The 21,468-nt window shown below is 37.0% G+C and overlaps 1 protein-coding gene across 1 annotated transcript in view; it reads left to right on the forward strand.

The window, feature by feature from the left end:
- Window positions 1-21,055, forward strand: part of ADAMTS19 (ADAM metallopeptidase with thrombospondin type 1 motif 19) — a 131,213-nt gene extending 110,158 nt beyond the window's left edge. The window contains exons 21-23 of the mRNA XM_054285548.1: window positions 1,112-1,264; window positions 17,197-17,374; window positions 19,908-21,055. Of these exons, the coding sequence (XP_054141523.1) occupies window positions 1,112-1,264; window positions 17,197-17,374; window positions 19,908-20,059 (483 nt within the window). The 3' untranslated portion in view covers window positions 20,060-21,055. The remainder of the gene's footprint in view (window positions 1-1,111; window positions 1,265-17,196; window positions 17,375-19,907) is intronic.
- Window positions 21,056-21,468: the final 413 nt, after the last annotated feature.

The following is a 21,468-nucleotide window of genomic DNA, read 5'->3' on the forward strand; positions in this document are numbered from 1 at the left end:
GCAGAACTCCTTGATCCCCAAGCAAGAAAGAGCTAACAAATAGGGAATGTTTTCAAAGATGGAAAGCACATGCTAAGGTAGAGATTGGAGATATAAGTAACACCAGTTTTTGGTGAGGTACACAGTTTTATGATGCAAGAGCTGGTTGTGAGAAGAAAGGCATCCATTTACAGAGATGAGTAAAAGAAATCAGAATCACAGATTGTTCAGTCAGTTTATTTTACTTGAGAGATGAGAAATGAGAGAGCATGTTTTTGCTGGAAGCAATAAATATTTTTTGAGGAGAGAGGTATTTCCCGTTGCCATTCCTACTATCACCATTATGTAGGAAGCTAGCCGTTACTGCTTCCTGTGGTGATAATCAGCTTGGCACAGGAGAGTTTTGAACTGCAAGCAGTGGGATGATCAAAAGCAGTGATAATGTTTTGAGAAGGAAATGGCATCATTTTTGGCTATGTAAGGGGGAATGGTGAAAAAACCCCATAGATTAGGACCTTCTAAGCAACTTGAAAAGAGCTTTCACATGCTGACTATATAGTGACTTTGAATTTTCATGTTCAGTCTGGATTCTTGCATCATTTTGGAATATTTACTTTTCCATTCTGCGTTTTTTTCCTCCTCCCAAAAAAGGCTGTTGGACACCAACAGAGCTTTCCCCTGTTAGTAGATATCTCTGTTAGTAGATATCTCTGTTAGCAAGATATAAGTTGCTTCATATCTTATTCCTATCAATGTTATTTTGATTTTCTTTCATTATATTTCATTTCATTGGAAGAAGAAAGATTGCCTTATGTTTTTAGTGTAAAATTTTGCATTCATTTAATCATGACTTCTTGGATCATTTCTTATTCCAAACACTATTTTGTCCTTAAGCAAGTAATTTTTTATCTAATTTTAGGTAAAAATGAATCAATTATCATTTTGTCCCCTAAAGAATTTTTGTTCAGTTTTTCTTTTTTAATAAATCTAGTATTGTGCTGTTGAAGGTTGGAAGTTAGGAGATCACTGAAGCTGTGAAATATTTATGCTGACCTGGCAGAAGTCATATAGAAGGGGATGAAATGGGGTAAGTGAATTTTGTAGAAATCTGGAAAAGCATTTTTTCCAACAGTGCTCTGTGAAGTGTGGTAAGGGAGTACGGCATCGGACTGTGAGGTGCACCAATCCACGCAAGAAATGTGTTTTGTCCACAAGACCTAAAGAAGCAGAGGACTGTGAGGACTATTCCAAATGCTATGTCTGGAGAATGGGAGACTGGTCTAAGGTGAGTAATCCTTGATACTAGTACCTCCCAGCATCACACATTTTGCAAGTTGAGTTCTTAATAAGAATTACTCTTATCAAAAGTGTACAGATGTCCCAGCTGAGGGAACAATAAGGCTATAAACAAAAAACACCTAAACTGGTAGTCGCAGTGAGCCTACAGTATAAATAAAAATCAGGAATATAAAGTAAATGTGACATAAATCTAGAATATAATGCAAATTTGTATTATCTTATTGTGTCAGGCAGGCAAACAGCTTCAGAAACTGCAGCCAGCTCCAACCTTACCATTCACATATTTTGTTAATTTGTGTTTCCACATTTTATTTGTGATTCCAGTAAAGTACACTCTCCAGTCTTATACACTAGCACCTTTAGCTTATTAAATTTCCACATAAACCATTTAGCATGTGGGAAGCATCTATTACTGTTTTTCTTTTATTATTTTTTTATTATTATGGACACTCAACATAACTGTCATTACACTATTTCCTTGGCATATGTGTTCTGAGAGGTGGATACGCATTGGCCAAACAGTAACAAACAATATTAGATCTGTGATTAGCCTTCAATATCTGATACAGTTTTGTAAAACCCAAAACATGCTGAAATTCTGAAATCGAACCTTGTCAAGGTTTTCTCTTGCTGTATCACAGACCACACTTCAGCAGAAAGATTGTAATCTCTTTTTATTTCCTTTGTTTCTCTTCATAACTTTGCGCACACTTTTACTTTCAGCACCTAACATTATTGCAGCATTTTTTAAACTTGCTTGTATGGAGAAGTATTTAATGTATTTTTAGTTGTCTTTCATGTGATGTAGGAGCTGGAAACAAGGACTAAAGCCAGCAGTGTATGGCTAGCCAGCCTTCCAAGAATTAGCTGCAAGTACTCTGTGAGTAACTAGCTACTTCAAAAGCACATAGTATAACCATTATTTTTTTTAAACAACAGAAGCAACTAACTTTCAGTAGCAATATTACTTTTACAAGAAGATATGTTTGGCAATAATATTTAGTATTTCCATTTCTCTACTACATAACCACAGTGAAAACCTGCCTCATTTAGCACTAGCACCAGTAGGAAGTAAACCATGGAGAAATGACCATCTGCTTTCTTAATTGAAGCAACCATTCAAATTGGGGTTGCTGAGGCTATGTGGGTATGCTGAGACAGATACACCATGTTCCCAGTGCCCTCTGGAGTGAAGAACTTTATCCTCTCTGTGCCTTTCACAAACAACCTTGTCACAGATGAGTGTACAAAAACTTATATCTTCTTGTTTAAAATTTACTGGCAATTTTGTATTTCCTGCTCTCCTTTTTGAGTCAAAGCTGTAATACTCTCACCCATACTGCACTTTGAACTTTAAAATTAGGACACAAGGAATTATGGAGTTGGCAAAATCTTTTGAACAGTTAACATACAGTCTGACTATGACTTGTGCAGCAGAGATTTTCCAAGATTTATACTAAAAAATAGATACCTTGATTTCTCTACAGGGACACAAGTTCAATTTAAAATATATTTGGATGTGAATTTCTTTTCTCTGTAAATCTTCTGTTCCATTCAAGGACTACATAGCAACATGAAGTCATGGTCTACATGTTGATATGTCTGCAATGGTGAGAACAAATGAAAAGCTCGGGTAAATGTTAATCTTTGCTCTGTTTGTTTCTTATCCAGTGGTTCAATGCAGCCTTCTGTGTTCAGTTTTTACTCTAGGATTGTTCTTGACATTGACAGAAGTCTGTTCCTTTGAGCAGAGCCAAGTTCCCTCTAGCTAATGCCAAGACTTGGCTTGAAAATTTAGATGATGCTTCTCACACATTGAAACAAGAGGCCTAATATCTTTACTTGCTTTACTGCTTCCTTTGAACTCCTAAGACAGAATTTTTAATTAAGCTTAAATTGCACTATTACTGAAAAGATAACATGATTAATAATTATGGAGCGCTGTAACATAATTTGTTTGTTTTATTGGTATAGTCACGTAAAGATCAAATAGTTTTTGACCTCTATGTTTTAACAATACCAAGATCAAATAAAATTTGACCAAAATTCAAAGTTCCAATACATCAAATATGGAGATAGTAGTCCTTCTAAAACTCAGTCTAAAAGAAGTCTGTACAACCCAGCCTGTGTGCAATCTTTAACTCTGTAATGGTGTTTAAGTTAGTAGAGTGGGTCAATATGCTAAAACTTGCTGTTCATAACATCACTTAGGCTCTGTGGCACCTTTGTGAGGAATATAGGTATGATGAGAAAGGAAAGAATAAAAGCTCAAACTGAACTTCTGGAGCCAGCACCTAGCAGCATTGCCAATGACATTGTATTTTCCCAGCATATGCCATCCATGGCATACCCTACCTAACAATGTGCGAGTTACCTTCAAATGAGGAATGCTTAGAGACCATAGCTATTCTAGCACGAGCTAGGGCAAGGTGTTGTTAGCAACAGTGTCCCTTGCTAAGCTGCCCGCTGGCTACCCATTTCAAAGCCATACAAGGACAGGATCATGCTCAGAGGCATTCATCAGCTAAGTGTAAACAATTAGGCTGAGGAGAGGTAAAATTAAATTCATGTGAACGGCATGTTTACACATCTGCAAAACATACAAAAGAACACATCATTGTAGAAGTCATTCTCCAAAAAACCACTTAAATTTCAGCAACATACGGTGCTCAAAGGGCATGTCTACAGTACTTTGTGTAGGAAAATGTGTATATTTTTGTCTGCTACTATCACACTTTTCAGACCATTGTCAGAATAAATGAAGCATGAGAACCAGAATGAATTTTGGAACAAAGAATAATTTGGAAAGGGGATATTGAAAATGGTAATTTAAAACTTTGATATAATATTATATCATTCAGCAAGGAAAAATAGAAACAAAGGTTTGGACAACAAACTAGAATTTAGAAGCAGCAATTTGTAAGATGAAGAGATATGCAGTATATGTCTATAGGAGATCAGAGAAGATAATGTGGCATAAAGATTGGTAAAAGGATGCATTCTGTAGAAACTAAAGATGGAGCAGCAGCAAAATTTCTAAATAGTATCTATGTGTCAGACCAGAGATGCTGAGGAGTCAAATATGACATCTGAGGTAGTGGTCCCAACGGTGGGCATGCAGTTCCCTTTGTCTATAGCCTGAATAAGCAAAAACATGAAGCAAAGGTTAATCTCCTACTATTTTTCCATTGAGTCTGGAAGGGCATCTGAGCCAACTGCTTAGTTTTTACAACAATGAATCCCAGAATTCATGTCCTATTCCAAATTATTTAGTTCAGAGAGTATTTCAGTGCTCCCTAGAAAGTGTGTGTGTATGTGTGTGTGTGTGTAGTCAGAAGAAGTCAAGTCTCCAGCTGTTAAGGAGGCCGATTCACAGAGAGATCTCCCGAGGGGTACAGAATGCTGATGTCAGTGATAAGGATTGTTTGCCTTTTTCCCCAGTCAAACAACACATGTAAATGGAGAGAGGTAAATGCCCACAAACTTTTTTTACTAACTATTCAAGAGCACAGGATGTTCAGCCTTTATTTTGTGTGCTTAACACAGCATTTAAACAGACTCTAAATTTCCACAGCAAACAAACTCAACTGATCTCCTCCAATTAAAAAAAAAGGATGATATTAATGTTATGATTTTACTGACAAGGGAATTCACCTTGTTTTTTTTCCTCAGATCCCCATCCAAAATTATTAATCTCTTTTAGATTCTTGGAATGGAATAGTGCTGGCCATGAGTCAAAATTACACTATCAGTAGCAGTAGTGTAATATTGCACTATCAGTAGATATAGGGACAAAGCAATTATGCAATGTGAAATAATAGAAGTTAAATTAATTATGTAATCAAGTAAATAACTTTCATATTGACTTAAATGTAGTTAATTTGCAGCAAATGATGTATGTCTTTGTTTCAGAAATGAAGCATGATCAGATAATGTGGAAGTTGTCAATGTAAGGAAGTGGCATTGGGAGATTTTATGCGTTTCTAACCAGTCCTATAATATTAACAATATTAACATCTTTTTTTTCATATAAAGGGTTTTTTAGATCAATATACTGCAGAATTTTGACTGGAATAAACATAATGTCATGTCAGTTTCCTGAAAAACAGAATGGGACCACCTTTCATAACAGAAGAATCCACTAATAAGACTGGAAATGATTTTAAAAGTAGATATCACCTATTTTGCACACAGAGAAAATCACTCGTAAATGGGAAATTCTAGTATCTGTTTCACACTTAGATCTACTAAGATATCTTTGTTGGTTTTCTGCTTCAAGCATCTTTAATGTAAGAAGTTTGGGGGAATCAAAATGTAATTACAAGTGTTGTCTCTCAAGTTGCAGTATCTGTAAGTGTGGTTATATTAGAAAACAATTAAGTTTTGGTACATCTTAATAGTTCCCATCAGGACTGAACCTTCCTAGGCTCAGAGGAAAACAAAGCACAAATGAACAAGAACAAAATAAGAGGACAGCTCCTGCTGAAAGATGCTTGCTGCCATACTTGATAAGTGACATGGTAGTGGGAGAACTATATAATCAAATAAATAATGAAAAGAAAAAGAAAGAAAGAAAGAAAGAAATCCACCTCATAATACATACTCTGTTTTTCCTTATGTATCCTAGGAGAGGGTCTTAAGCAGAAGTTACCACCACTATACATTTTCTTTTATATTTCCATCAAGGGTGAGCTAGTTTGTTCCCAAAATGACCTCAGCGTGGATTACAAAAGATGGTATAGCGCAGAAAGAAGGGTGCATGTGCAGAAAACCAACCCTCATAGCTAGAAGAGGATGCCTGGAAGATGGCAGTGTGTAGTGGAGCCAAATGCAGACCCGTGTTTAAATGTGTCTGTACAACCACAGAATTGTCACACAATGTACAATGTGCTCACCTGAAGGAGCAGTGTGGGAAAGAAGGAGATTCACTTACACAACCTCTGTTGGGGAGACACACTTGTGTCTCTGACACTGCCGGACAGAGAAAGAAAAGGGTAACACTGATGCATTCAGCAACTGAATAAATTGTTTTGGACTCTGAAGATTTTAAAAAGTGGTTTCCAGGGAAGCAGGTTGAGATGTCTTCTGTAGAGACACAAATCTGTAGTGAAAAGATTGACTTCTGAGTCACCTTCATAAACCTGAACAGTTAGAGGAAGTGTAGGAAATTCCAAAATAAATGAGATCTGAAATATCCCTGAAAAAGCTAGGGTTTTTACTCCCTGATAGCAGAAGTAAAATGATAAAAATGCTCCTAAAATGGATTATTAATAACATTATAAATAAGTTTTGTTTTTGTTTACTTATGCCCAGCAGTATTTCAGAATGAAGTATTATTGCTATTAGTATGCAGTCATTGACTTCGCATCTTTAGGCAGCTCTATAAATTTTCTGCATGCTGATTCCTGCCAAATATTCTGTGGTTCTACCAACAGACTGAAATCTTTGCTATCAGCAAAACAGTGGAGCTGGTCTCTCTTGTACCAGAATTGGCACTCTTTGAAATTGATAAGTATGATTGACTGAGTGTAGTGATCCCTTGGAAGGCCAGGTGAAGGAGAAAATCTGTGTCATGCACCACATATAATATTCCACAAACGCAGAAGTTAGGGAGAATAGCATTCGCAGCTTTTCATCACCTTATTTACTGCTAATGTCTTCCAAGTCATTGTAGTACAGTCTATACCCAAGCAGATACAAATTTCCTTTTTTGCTTTTGAGTTTTTGACATTTTTGCTTTTGAGTTTTACAGTGCTAGGCCACACATTACTGCTGCAGGGGATTTACATATGCGTACATATGCATATAGCAAGATTGAAGGAAGCCATTCTTGGGAAAAGCTGAAGAGAAGTCCTTTATATTCTATGACTTTTCCTAGAAGTGCCAGCCAGGTTTTTTTTGAGGACACTGGGATCTTTGAACAGTGGATCTTCTGGAAGGCTGATGTGTATTTTCAGCAGATAAATAAATGGTCTCGTGCTCAGACTTGGTGAATTAGGCATTCTTTTGCCTGGTGTATCTCCATATCTAAGGCCATCTCTCTCTTTCTAATTTTTTCCTCAGTATCTCTGACTCTGTCATCTGCAAAGGCATAACTCTTACAGCTGATTCACTTGGATTCTGTTAAAATTTATGTAATCCATTTTTTCTTGTGGGATCTAGCTCATTTTTGTTGGATTTTTTTATTATTTCATGTTGCTGTTATCCTGTATTTCATGCAGCTAAATAACATACTGCGTCTTGTATTTATTCTTGTGATAAACTTGTTATTCTATGAAATTCTTATTTTATCTCAAAATATTTATTGTTTGGTTTCCATTATTTTGTTCTACTCTATGGAGTTGTCACTTTTTTGCTGTTTTCTGATAGTTTATAATAAGGCAAAAGATGAAAATACTTTAAAAATGTAAGAGATAACTGAATCTTGAAAAATTCTTTTGAAATAATTGTTTCAGGGGCTGTCTTGAGCACAGCAACCATGAAACAACAGTGTTTTCAGTTTTCAAAGCAGTAAGGAGAGGGGGCAACAGAACTGCCACATTGTACTTCCAGAGGACAGACTTTGGCCTGTTTAGAAGACTGATTGACTGAATCCTTTGAGATGCGGTCCTGAATGACAAACAAGTCCAGGAAGGCTAGTCATTCTTCAAGAAAGAAATCTTAAAAGTGCAAGAGTTGCCTGTCCCCTCGTGCTGAAAGATGAGCTGACTCCCTTGCTTGAACAGAGCGCTTTGGTTGTAACTTGGGTGGAAAAAAAGGGTTTATGGCCTTTGGAAGAAGGGGCAGATAATTTGGGAGCTCTACAAGGATGTTGTGAGGTTATGCGGGAAGAAAATTAGAAGGGTCAAGGCCCAGCTAGAATTTAATCATCCTACTGCCATAAAAGACAACAAAAAATGCATTATGTCCAATGAAAAAGGAGGACTAAGGAGAATCTCCATCCTTTATTGGATGCAAAAGAAAACATAGTGACAAAGGATGAATAAAAAGCTGAGGTGCTTTGTATGTTCTTTACCTCAATCTTTAGTATTAAGTTCAGTTGTTCTGCAGGTGCCCAGCCCCCTGAGCTGAAAGACAGGGATGGGAAATAAAATCAAACCCTCATAATGGAAAGGAAAAATGGTCCTTGTCTATCACTTAGAAACAGACAGCTCTGTGAAGGTGGATGGGATCCACACGAGTATAGTGAGGAAGCTGGAAGAAGGATCCAGGGAGCTACAGGCCTGTCAGCTTGACCTCAGTGCTGGGGAAGGTCAGGAGCTGGTCATCCTGAGCGACATCATGTGGCATGTGCTGAACCTGCCTGATCAGGCCCAGTCAGCATATGGTTTATGAAAGGCAGTCCTTGACTAACCTGATCTCCTTCTAAGACAGGGTTATCCACCTAGTGGATGATGAAGAAGCTGTGGATGTTGTTTACCTGGGCCTAAGCCTTTGACATTGTCTCCCACAGCATTCTCCTGGAAAAGCTGGCAGTCCATCGCTCAGACAGGTGCTCTCCTTGCTGAGTTAACAACTATCCGTATGGCTGGACCCAGAGAGGAGTGGTGAATGCAGTCACATTCAGTTGGCAATTGGCCACTAAGAGGTGCTCCCTGGGGCTTAATGTTGGGATGTTGGGCCAGTCCTGTTTGACATCTTTATTGGTGATTTGGGCAGGGGGATCAAGTGTACCCTCAGTAAGTTCACAGACAGCACCAGTTTGCATAGGAATGTTGACTTGCTGAAGGTAGAAAAGCTGTGCAAAGTGATCAGGACATGCTGAATTTGTGGGCTGAGGCCAGTGGTAAGAGTTTCCACAAGGCCAAGTGGTGGATCATTTACTTGGATCACAAGAACCCCAGGCACTGCTCCAGGCACGGGCAGAGTGACTGGAAAGCAGTCTGGCTGGAAAAAAAAAAAAAAAAGCAGTCTGGGGGTGCTGGTCAGCAGTGACTAAACATGAGCAAGCCGTGCCCAGGTGGCCAAGAAGGCCAATGGCATCCTGGCCTCTGGCAGCAATAGTGTGGCCAGCAGGGCCAGGGCAGTGATTGCCCCTCTGTACTTGGAACTGGTGAGGCTGTTGAGATTTGAGACCTTCACTGTAAGAAAGATATTGAAGTGTTGGAGTATGTCTAGAGAAGGGCAACAGAGGTGAAGGGTCTGGAGTACAAGTCCTGTGAAGGGTGGCTGAGGGAGCTGGGGCTGTTTGGCTCGGAGGAAAGGGGGCACAGGGTAGACCTTTTCTCCCTCTACAATTCCCTCTGCGTTTGTAGTGAGATGAATTTCACCTCTCCCAGGTAACAAGTGAGGGAATGAGAAGAAATGGCCTCAAGATGAGCCAGCAGAGGCTCAGATTGGATATTTGGGAAAAGTTCCTCAGCAAAAGGGTTATCAAGCATTAGAACAGACTGCCCAGGCAAATAGTGGAGTTGCCATGTAGTTGAATTACTTAGGGACATGGTTTAGTAGTGAACTTGGCAGTGCTGAGTTAATGGTTTGCCTCAATGATCTTAAAGACCTTTTCCAGTTTAACTGCTTCTATGATTTTGTTCTTGTATTTCAGCTAAATAAAAGTCCTAGGAGTTCAGTTTCCTTGTAAACTCATAGGGTTTTTTATGTTATGGTTTTTTAATATCTTTCATAGCCATAGATCTGCTATTTCAGATCTTCATTATTTAAAATATGGTAGATAGAGTGATTGGAAGTAAAGTCATTATCAGAAAAGAACTCTTTCATTTATTCAACCTACTGGAAAAACTTTAAAGTGGTACATGGTGTGATGATATTTAAAGGACAGTGCTTAATTCTATGTTGAACAGAAGAGCTTTTTGACATATGTTTCTTTGATTTCTGAAAAGTAAATAGATAAAATAGAAATTTTTAAAAGAAAGGATTTTCTTGGAGGTTTCATTTTCCCTGATTTGAAATTTCCTTTGTGTCTTTAGTGGGTTTTGTGACATGTCTTTTCATTAGAAATACTGTAATCCTTTAATTACTTCTTTGTGCTGTTCTAATGCTTTTCGGTGCAAGGTTTTCAACTGAGCATCAGGCTAGCATTGTCATGTATGGTAATATAATTATATAGTCAAAGGCTAATATTTTAAGTTAATTTTGAGAATTTGCTTTCATCATTCCAGAATAGCATACTCAACTAATTTAATCAGAAGGATAAAGGTAATTATGTCATGAAATCTAACTGTTTCCAGATTCTTGTTTGGATGTGTGATAGCCCTAATGAATGGATGGTCATCTCCTGCCAAAATACCAGGCAATGATATCTCAGATATGAAAGTTTGAAATGTAATAATGTCTTGCTCATTGCTAAGCACTAGTGGCAGTAATGTATCCATGTGTGAGTCAGCACAAGCAGGCATATGGGACAACCACAAATCCACAGCTAAAATTTATTTCTGCTTCCTTGCTAACAGAGGATCCCTACAGCAGTGCCCAGGCAGAGGTGCACAAGCAAGGCTAAAATTTGTAAAATCTACCAGTATTATGATGTCAAATACTATTTAGCAGTGTATCTAAAGTCCTAAATAAGAATAAATAACTATTTCAGGTATAGGTAAATTGCCTTAAAAGTTGAATATGTTTTTATTATATATAGATTTATAGAAAGTATAACTACAAAATTTAAAATGGTGTGTATGTACATCTGGAGCACATAGAGGAACTTGGCTTTCTGGATCTGTTACAGTATTACAGGATTTGTCCATGCTTTGATATAGGTCATTAATGATGAGAGAAAAATGCTGATACCTTCTTTGATATCAGGGAGAAGTGATAGGCTGTAATTGAGTCTCAGGTTTTTTATGGATTTGGACTCCAGGTTGTCTCTAATAGAACAAACTTGTGTCATTGGAATAATCCCAGTTTTTAAACTGTTAAATGGATGATTGTGTTTCATTAATTCACCCAAGAAAGAAATTGGGCAATGGAATCTGGGTTTCACATGGAGACAAAGAATTTTCCACTTCCAAGCTGAGTCCGGAGAGCCCATTCAGATTTAAGCCTATCCAACCCCACTATTGATTCAGAGTAGTTAGGCAATGAAGAAAAGATACATATATACTGACCTAGAAAAAATAAATTTCTTTTTGTGATCAGCTTCTGAACTTTCTGTTGCTTCTTGTCTTGATACCAAAGGCAGTTTTGCCTCCTCTGCCAAACAACCAGATTGTTCTGCATGGGGCCTTAAAAAGGATTCAGGGGAAAAAAAAAAAAAGAAAAAAAAAAAAAAGAGAAAAGAAAGGTTCAAATTCTTGAGATGAGGTGATGAGGATTTCCTCCATGGGAACCCTATCTCTAGGGTTATCAAGGGAACTGGAGTTCTCTCTGTCTTAATTTAAAATCTTATCTGTTTTTGAATCTTATATCTTCTTACCCTAGAAAGAAGAGCTATAAAGAAAAAAATGGAGGGGCAGTGGGCAGAAGAAGAAGAAAAAGAAGGCTATAAAATAAATAGGCACAACTCAAACTTGCTAAACTTAGAAGAGACCAACAGCAGATACATTTTAGCTAAACTTAGCACAAGTTCTGAATTTTAAATTTGGCATACTGAGGTGTTGGGTGTGTCAGAAATGAGAGGCAGAACGACTTTCCTGGAAATGATGCATGTGAGAACTCAGACTCCATCTTATGCTTGTATCCGTCAATCCCTCTTTTTGCTACACTATTCAGAAATGCCTTTGTAACAAAAAAAGAAAAAAAAAAAAAAGGTTTAAATAAACTTCAGATTATTTGCTTGATTTAGGTAATCTTTAGGAATATTGCCAAACTTAGTATGAAGCCTTTGCTGAAAAAAAAATGCACCACATTATCTACTACCTGCCTTCAAATGCAGGCTTCATAAAAGACAAAGCAGAAGATTTTGCAAGCGTGTTAGCAAATACGAATCCTGCTGCTAAAGTCTGATTGCTTGCTATTCTTGTTTCACACTCACTTCATGAAAAGGTTGAAACTGCTTAAAGCTGGAACTGATGAACCTATACATAAATGATTAGGAATGCTCTGCTAATAATTTCCAGTAAAGCTCATCACTGAGTTTCCTTAGAGGCACGTCAGCCTGCTTTGAATGCTACTTAGACTTGTAAAACCTTTTATTGAGCAGTCCACCTATTCTCAAAAATAAATTGTCCAAGTCAATTCTGTTAATACTGTCACAGATTGGCTTTTTCATTGTGGATTGTATCAGCCTCTTCAGTGATTGCCTGTTGTCTTGGCAGAAAGACACAGTTTGACCGTTACTGTCTGCCAGTGACAATTTTTCCCTTAATTTAGGAATTCCTACTTCTCATGAAGGCCAGCTGGAAGCAGCTAACACATTACAGCAACTTCCTCAGCTGTTGGCCTTGGGAATATGTATTCTCTCCAGAATATAAATCTTTGGCAGGGAACAGAAAGAAGGAATCTTGGGTAGCGGGTGTGCATGCCAAGTGTAAGAATTGTTATATTTAACACCTAGATTTCTGTCCTTGAAATTATATCGAAAAGAAGTTCAAAAGTTGGACCAAATTCAAACAGGGTGGTAAGATTTTTTTTAAAGAAAGAAAGAATTTTTAAAAAATAGCTGTTACCTATCTTTACACAGGAATTTTTTGTAATCTTTAACAAGAATGTTTTACATGTCTTGCTGCTTGAATGGTTTTACAGTACCTTTAGGACTGTGTCCAAGATGCACAGATTAACAGCCACATTAAAAAAACCCTCTGGCTGTGTACTAGAACATTTAGTCTAAACCTACAAATATGGTTCTCCTACAGGAATTTTTTGCTAATCAGCTGCATGGCCTCAAATTGTAGGTCATGTGAATAGTGAGGAGTAAAATGTAATTAACCTCCACAAAAATAAAGTATTGCATGTGCAAGACTGACATGTGGGGAGATAGAGTGGGTGGGAAGAACTATAGAAATGTATTCTTCATTCACCAATAATAGAAGCTGTGGGTTTAAATTAACCTGAACCTGCTGAATTAATGAAAATGCTATATATTGGTTGGGAGTGGGCATTTTCTGCAAATCATATGTATAAATATATATATACACACACAAACATACAAAAAATACAAACAGTTTTGACAGTTAAATTTATTTTTTATTACATTCACTGATTAATGTGTAAAAACGAAAATATTTTTTATTTCTTTGAAATTAAAAACTTTGTTAGAGTTTTAAACCTTTTAAGTCCAGAAATATACAGAACCTATACAGCTTCAACTACGTACCATAAGCACTACCTAAAATGTGACAGCTGCATATGCAGTGAAACGTATTTACCTCAGATTGAATATTTGCAGTGGGAGAAATCCAAAGGTGAAGCAAGTTTGGGAGGCAGTTTTGGAAGAGTCTGCTTCAGCTTGAATGTACACATGTATATACAGTAAAATGAGTGTCAAAATGAGGGTCAGAGATGTTGCTCTGAAGGGGCATCTAACTGATCTGCAGAAGTTGAGTTGTCTCCAAGTGAAGTCAGAACAAGTCTGTATCTTTTCAGGATAAAGAAGAAAAATACAAGTTACTTTTATTCTCTAATATTCAGTGTCTGCTCTCAGTTAAAGCAGCAGTTGGCTGGTGTGTTTGTAAGACAAACTCACAGTTAAGACATGGACATCATGAACACAGAAACTTCACGGTTTGTCTGTGTGGCTAGCAAGTGCACTGCTAAATGCCTGATGCTTTCCCTATTTCATACTATTTTAAATATAAGCTAATATAGCTAATAGCTAATATCAGCTTTTATGGTAAATAGACTTTTTTTCTGGCTTCCAGTCAATAGAATTCGTAATTTCCAAGTCAGACACCACCGCTGCTCCTGCTACTGCCATGTGAACATAGAAGAGCACAGCATGCTTATCAGATCCCTCACTGATTTTAAAACCCGGGGTGTTTGGGAAAATCTTGCTTTACTTGCATGTTGACTAGGTTGGATTTAAAAATTTTGGATTGCAAATCACTGGGGTAGCCCTGCTTTTTCTCAATATTCCACTAGCATCTTACAAGACTTAATAAGTTCCCATTTTTAAAAAAATAAAAATAAATGCACTGTTAAAATTTAGTACATTTCTGTGAAAGTAAAAGAGCATAGATCACAAATTTCTCTATTTCCTGCTTTGCCACGTATTTCCTATATGAACTGAAACATTTCATTTAATCACCCTTTGATGACAGTTTCAAAAATTGTGATTTTAATAAGTAGGTCAAACAAGACTAACTGTTTGCAAGATCTCTGCATCTCGGGATGGAAAACTACATCTCACCAAGGCCAGTGCAGGCTCAGTTATTTAAAGGATATTAATTCAGCAGTTGAGATTTTAATGCCAAAATCTTGCCAGATTCTGCATAGAAATTCAGACTTAAACACTGATTAACTGAGAGATTTGTCTGTTTGTTGCTTGCTGTGTCAGTTGCAGTCACAACAAACTTTCAAGCCAGAGCTCATTTGATGTAGAGAAGATCTGCTGCTGCCAGAGCACTCTTCACTAAGTCACCTGCCCACGTGAATTGTTTGGCATTGCCAATTAACAGATAAACCATTGGAACCCATTTTGTTAGCAAAAGAATAGTGTTTTTCAAATCCCATTCTCCCCTCCAGTATTCCATGTGGCTGGATTGCATCTACTCACTCTAGGATGACCTAAGGGCAGAGAAAATATTTTTTGTGATCTTATGTACCACGTCAACCTGCCCATATCCTTCTCCTCTGCAGCTGACTGAAGGAGTACCACACATTCACACATACTCTAACTTTGGTTAATAAACATACTAATCTTTGAAGGAAAAAATGCAATACTGTAATATTACTCTAAATTAAGATCACCATGATAACATTTAAAGATTATCTTTCCTTATTAGAGATCTTCAACATATTGGCTTCATTATATCACCTTCATTTTCCTTTTACTCTCACATTTGTTTTCTCCTTGTGTTGTAGTCTTAGTTTTGTCTTTCTTTACACCTTTTTTAATTTTGCTTTTCCATTGTCTCACTTTTAATTTGATTAAAATATTCCAAAAATAAATATCTCTGAAACTATGATGAGAGGAATTTAAGGAGCGGTCAGAATTTGGGCAAAATTAAAACGTATGTTCCATCTGCTATTGGGGATAAAATTTGTGCCAGTGTGTATATGTGGTTTTACATGTTGACCATGTGCATAATGTTGGCTGTTATAGGAACTCAGATTATTTTTAGCTGCACAGAGAAAAAGCAGAGAATTCAAGAAGGGGAGTTCTGTTGGGAGACTTTTCTCATGCAATTTTACAGCAGTATACTAGATTTGCTAGCATACTTTGAAAATAAATCAGTACTAACTGATTTCCCTTCTGTAAACCATATATTTGTTCATGTGTTAAACTGTGGTTGATACTGAATAGACAACTGTGTAGTCATAATTTAATGTCTTTACATGCCTTGATTCATGGAGGCTGTAACTGTTTAACTCAGCAAGATACAGTTCTGTATTGGCTCACTGAGGACAGGAGCAAAATCAAGTCCATTTGCTGCCTCTATAAAATGTCACTGTTTGATTTCATGTGGTTACAAGTTCAGTCCCTTGTGAAAACATCCTAGTGTATATCCTAGTCTTTCGTACCTCTGTTGGAGTCTTATGAGTCCAAAAGACAGGCGTCTCCCTTCTCTTGATACACATATCTATTTTCCATTTAGCACATGTCAATCTTTCTTCCGGATAAGTGTTTAAATTGTCCCTTAAACGCACATAGGTATCAAAACCAACAGGTAAAAACTTATTTAGTGTTTCATATAGTCAAAGTTTATTCATCCTTTGAAGAAAACTACACTTCTCCATCTTGAGACAGGATGGCTGGGAAATATTTTTTGTTATACATCTTTTTCTTGTCTTTCTTATTTCCGTTTTTTTTTTGTTCAGCTGCTTTTTGAAGCCTCTCAAGGAAATATATTTTGAATATTTATGTAATAAAAATTATTTAGAAAAACATTTTCAGGATTGTAGCCTGAGCTCTAACATTATTCATTACAAGAAACTGATTAGTATTTGAAGATGTTCTATACATAAAATTTCTGTAAAACTTGAAATTTCTGGGTACTTGAGTTACCATTAGAGAAACCATTGAGAAACCATTAAAGGCTAGGATAAAATTCCAATATGTAATTTTTAATAGATTTGTAGTTAAAGCAATAGCATGTGAGTCAAATGGACAGAAAAGTAATTCATGTCCTATGAAATTTTGTTCACAAAAAGTCAGAAAAGATGAAAGCATATTTTGGTTTAGGTTTTTTTTTGGTTTGTTTGGAATAGGTTTTGTAAGCATCTGTGCAGCCCTGTCCAAGTTTTTACTCTTATGTTACTGTGATAGAATTAAAATTTTACCATTGTTAAAGAGCTCAGTTGTTTTATTTTCTTACCTCATTCTCTGTGGCAGCAAGATGTCAAAATTAATTAAAGGCCAGGCATCATGTCTCACTCTGCGTGTTCTATTTGTGAGACACGTGAAAACATGAAGATGTGATACAAAGAGAGGAGGCATAAACTATGCTCAACAGAAAGAACACTTTTGCTGTGGTTAATTAACTAGCTTTATTAAAAATTCTTCTCTCTGCTAGTATCTGTGAATGGTTTTACCATCACTTTAACCTCTAATAAGAGTAAATTTGTATGTAGATACAAGACAGTAATATTTGCTTCTCCAGGCACATTGCTGTATTTGAGTTTCATCACAGGCTCTACAAAATAAACTTGGACAGCAATAGGATGCTGAAGTGAGTCCTTCAATTAATACTGTTAATTAATATGTGCTTTTAAAATTGATTTTCATTTAGCTAATGGAATACAGTTCAGAAGTCTTGGAATGCTGACATCCGAAGAAGCAGCCACTCACTTCACGTGGACTGGCATTTCTTTTCATGATTTCTGCCTAAATACCTTTCCAATGAATGTGTCTCCTGTGTGTTCCAGTGCTCTGTCACCTGTGGCAAAGGAATGCAGTCTCGAGTCATCCAGTGCATGCACAAGATCACGGGAAGGCATGGCAATGAATGCTTTTCTTCAGAAAAGCCTGCAGCCTACAGACCCTGTCATCTCCATCCCTGCAATGAGAAAATTAATGTTAATACAATAACATCACCCCGGTTAGGTAAGCAGTCAAAGATGACAAATCTCTTTTCAGATCTTTCTCTCCATACAGTTAATGATGATCCCAGTTTAGAAACAGAAGTCAGGAGGTATTCAGGAGATTTAAATTCTACGCAGACACTGATCTTCCTTCAGGTTTTGAGTGTGTACATCAGAGACTGTAACTAAGAATGGTGAAGAGTTTTGTTATCCATGGAAGGACCTTATTATGAGACTCTGATATTAAGGGAACAAAATGTCCCCTATGAAAATATATTTATATTAGAGACACTCTAAACATATATGCTTTTATACATATATGTATGTATATATTCAATATAGATATTATTTATATATTTACTCAATGTTATCAAATCTTTCTAAAGTAAGAAAATACCTTATTTTCTGTTAAAAAATGTTGCAAACTATGATCTCTTGGTATTTGTGAGATCAAGGAGGCCCTTATTTGCCCCTTAAATACAAACAGCTCTTTCCGCTTGTCTTTAGTTCAAATCTACATCTATGCCCAATGTATTAGGATGTATGAAGGAATATTACTTTGAGTGAAGAGATTTGCTGTACCTGGCAGAACTTAGGTATCTTCTGTTCTTAAGAAAATTATGTTATTATATAACTACAGAACTGTTAATTCTGGTAGTTTTTGTTTCCTAGTGCATCATTGATGATGATTACCATTAGTTCCCCTAATCATTTGTCTGCATCTTGAACATGATGGGAATATTCAAAAGCTTGCTTTAAGACAGCACACCCTCTCCAGCTGATTTTCCAGAGCCCTTATTAAGATAAAGCCTCCTGTCCAGTAGATTTCTCCTGCATGGAAAACAAGACTGGCATTTCAGACTGTGCGCAATACTTCTTTTAAGACAGTGAAGTGTATTTCTCTTTGAGGTTTTTAACCTTCGAACATTTCTGCACAGTAGTCATTGTTGCAATGTTATGTTGCTTATGGTCCTCTCCTTGCTATTTCACTGTTTGAATGTTCCTCCCCTTTGTACTTTATCTTTCTTTGTTCAGCTGGTGTCTCAGAATTTAGATGCTATCTCCCCACCATTGATGATTTTCCTCTGATGAAGTTATGTAAGCAACTTTGTGTCACAGAGTCAAGTGAATCGGAGTCACACAAAAAATACAGTGTCAATTAAAATTTGACTTAATGTGAAGTGAAATAAAAAGGGCTATGTTGTCACACAAAATCACAGAAAGACTAGGTTGGAAGAGACCTTCAAGATGATCAAGTCCAACCCATGCCCTAAACACCATAACTAAACCATGGCACCAAGTGCCATATTCAGTCTTTTTTTGAAGACATCCAGGGATGGTCATTCTACCACCTCCCCAGGCAGGCCATTCCAGTAATTTATCACTCTTTCTGTACAAAATTTCTTCCTAATACCCAACCTATATTTCCCTTGATGCAGCTTGAGACTGTGTCCTCTGGTTCTGTCAGCTGCTGCCTGGAGAAAGAGACCGACCCCCACCTGACCACAGCCACCTTTCAGGGAGTTGTAGAGAGTGATAAGGTCACCCTGAGTCTCCTTTTCTCCAGGCTAAACAGCCCCAGCCCCCTCAGCCATTCCTCACAGGCCTTGTGTTCCCAGCCCCTCACCAGCCTCATTGCCTCCTCTGGATGTGCTCAAGCATCTCAACATCCTTCCCAAACTGAGGGCCCTTCACAGCAGTCAGGATGTGGCCTCACAAGTACAGGGGAAGAATGACCTCCATGGGCCTGCTGGCCACACTGTCCTCATGGCATGGATTATTTAGGATTGATACTAGTAATCTACAAGTCAATGTCATCCAGCATGGAGTCAGAATCCAATCCAGTAGAAACCTTAACATCTCTGAAATACATAATGCAATTCTTCTCTTCAATATACTGATAATTTTGGCCTCCAGTTCCATTCATATCATGCAGTAGAGAACTGGGGGGTAGGGCTAGTGAAAGCTGATGGGGATTGTGCCACCAGAGCTTTTACAAATTTATCTTCTTTTAGCAGAGGAGATTAACTCAAATCTGAGATTTAGTTCTTTATTCAGTGTTTGTGATGTGTTTTGGACAATATCTTATTCTTGAGCCCTATTTTTCACTGGGTTCCCATTTTAATTCCATGTATGTACTACATACTACATGTGCAAGTACTTGATATATGTAACTAAATGTGAAGAGTTCCAACTTCAGTAACACGGTCCTTCTGTGATAAGCTGTGTAAGGAGGCTTTCATAAGTGAAGCAAGGCAGAAAGATGAGCTCCACTTAGTCATGAGAAAGTAGTTGCATGACATTAAATTAATTAAGTTCAATGCAACTTAATCCGATGTGTAAATAAAGCTGGCCTTAAAATTTTTTGATGTTGAATATATTGACAATAGGAGGACAAGGGGAATTCCTTCTTTTGTTAAATATCTACATCTATAACCCTATCTCTTCCCCAGACACACTTATGTCCTTGTCTCTTTTGGTATGCGATTCTTCACTAGTAAAGGCAACAGTAATGTATATTTGATTTTGCTGTTGTTGTTTCACTTTTTTTTCAGCTGCTTTGACATTCAAATGCCTAGGAGACCAGTGGCCTGTGTACTGCAGAGTGATAAGAGAGAAGAACCTCTGTCAAGACATGAGGTGGTATCAGCGATGCTGTGAGACGTGCAGGGACTTTTATGCGCAAAAAATGCAACAAAAGAGCTGACCTCTGTCAGGCTGGCTGGCTCTCAGCTCTTTGCAATCTTATTATTTATAAACACACACACACACTCCCACACAGGCTTTTTCAGACCAAAATTATCAGATGGCATATAACTTAATCAAATTAATTTATTTTTGCCTGCCAGTCATCCTTAATGGTTTTGGTTAAACAGCCAACATGTTTTATCTTCTGACATTTTCATAATTAATTTTTATATGAACACTTTTGGATACATTTATCAGAATTTTTAAAAAATAGTAACTAGTATTTTAAATGTTTATTTTCAGTAAGATCATCTGTTGCAAAAAAAAAGTCATGCTATCTTGAATTTATTTTAATTTAGCTGAATAGTTTTGCTGTATATGGAAATAAAGTTCTTTTAAATTTTATTATATTTTTGGCATTTGAAGTCAGAATGAGCTTGTGTTTTTTGCAACAGATGTCAAAGTGAACAAGCTAACATTATTAAACAGGTTATTACAGAATGTATTGTGAAATTAGTTCATTTGATTTAGAAACATACTGAAGGGGATATTCTACTGTAACTTATATTATAAACAAGAAAATTAAAATAGCTAAGTAGAGATTTTGATCATTCTCATGGACACATACTTGAACACAAGTATTAAATCAATGAAACACTGTAGAGATTTACACTGAATCACTGTTGCACTGTTTGAGGTAGTGTAGAGAAATGCAGTCCTAGAACTTGTACCATCCTATGAATCCACGTCTGTAGTGTTTTAACATGTCACTTAATTTTTTAAAGTTTTGAAACAAAATACCCATGTCCCTCTATACCTTTGTGTGTCCTTTTGCAGATTTACAAATGGAAGAGTCCTTTCTCCTGCCACTTGTATGGATTAATCTGTTAAACATTCTCAGTTCTCTGTTGATAATTTAGAAAATAGCTTTGTAATACTACTTTAGTTTTTATCTTTGACTAATGAAAAAGTCTTTATAAAAATTAAATGTTTTACAGTTTTGTAAAACATTATGAAACAGCTAAGATTTTCCTTATGAGAAAATACTGTACATGATTCACATGATTTTTACATTTTCAATAAAAAGTAAAGCTCCTTTTGCTATTTGAATTTTTCTTTTTTTGTGTGTCTGGGTCTGGTAGATTAGTCCATCGAGCCCCGCATCGCAGCAGGTACAGCTACAGTACGAGTGCCTTCTGCCTCTTGGCTTAGGCACCACTCTGCAGCTGCAGACAGACATGGCACTCTGTGAGCCTCAACATATATCCGTGGAAAGTTGAGAATAACAAGGTAACATTCTGTGGAGAGGCAGGTATTTATCTCAGGTGAGTCCTGCAACTGCTGAACTTGGCAAGTGCACAGCAGTGGGTCTTCTGCCCTCATTTTGTGATGGAAGTGTTTATGTATGTTCTTAAAATATGTAGGAGA

The sequence above is a fragment of the Melozone crissalis genome, unplaced genomic scaffold, assembly GCF_028551555.1.
Source record: "Melozone crissalis strain CALT ecotype California unplaced genomic scaffold, PUWL_Pcris_2 ptg000005l_1, whole genome shotgun sequence".
Taxonomy (NCBI): Eukaryota; Metazoa; Chordata; class Aves; order Passeriformes; family Passerellidae; genus Melozone; species Melozone crissalis.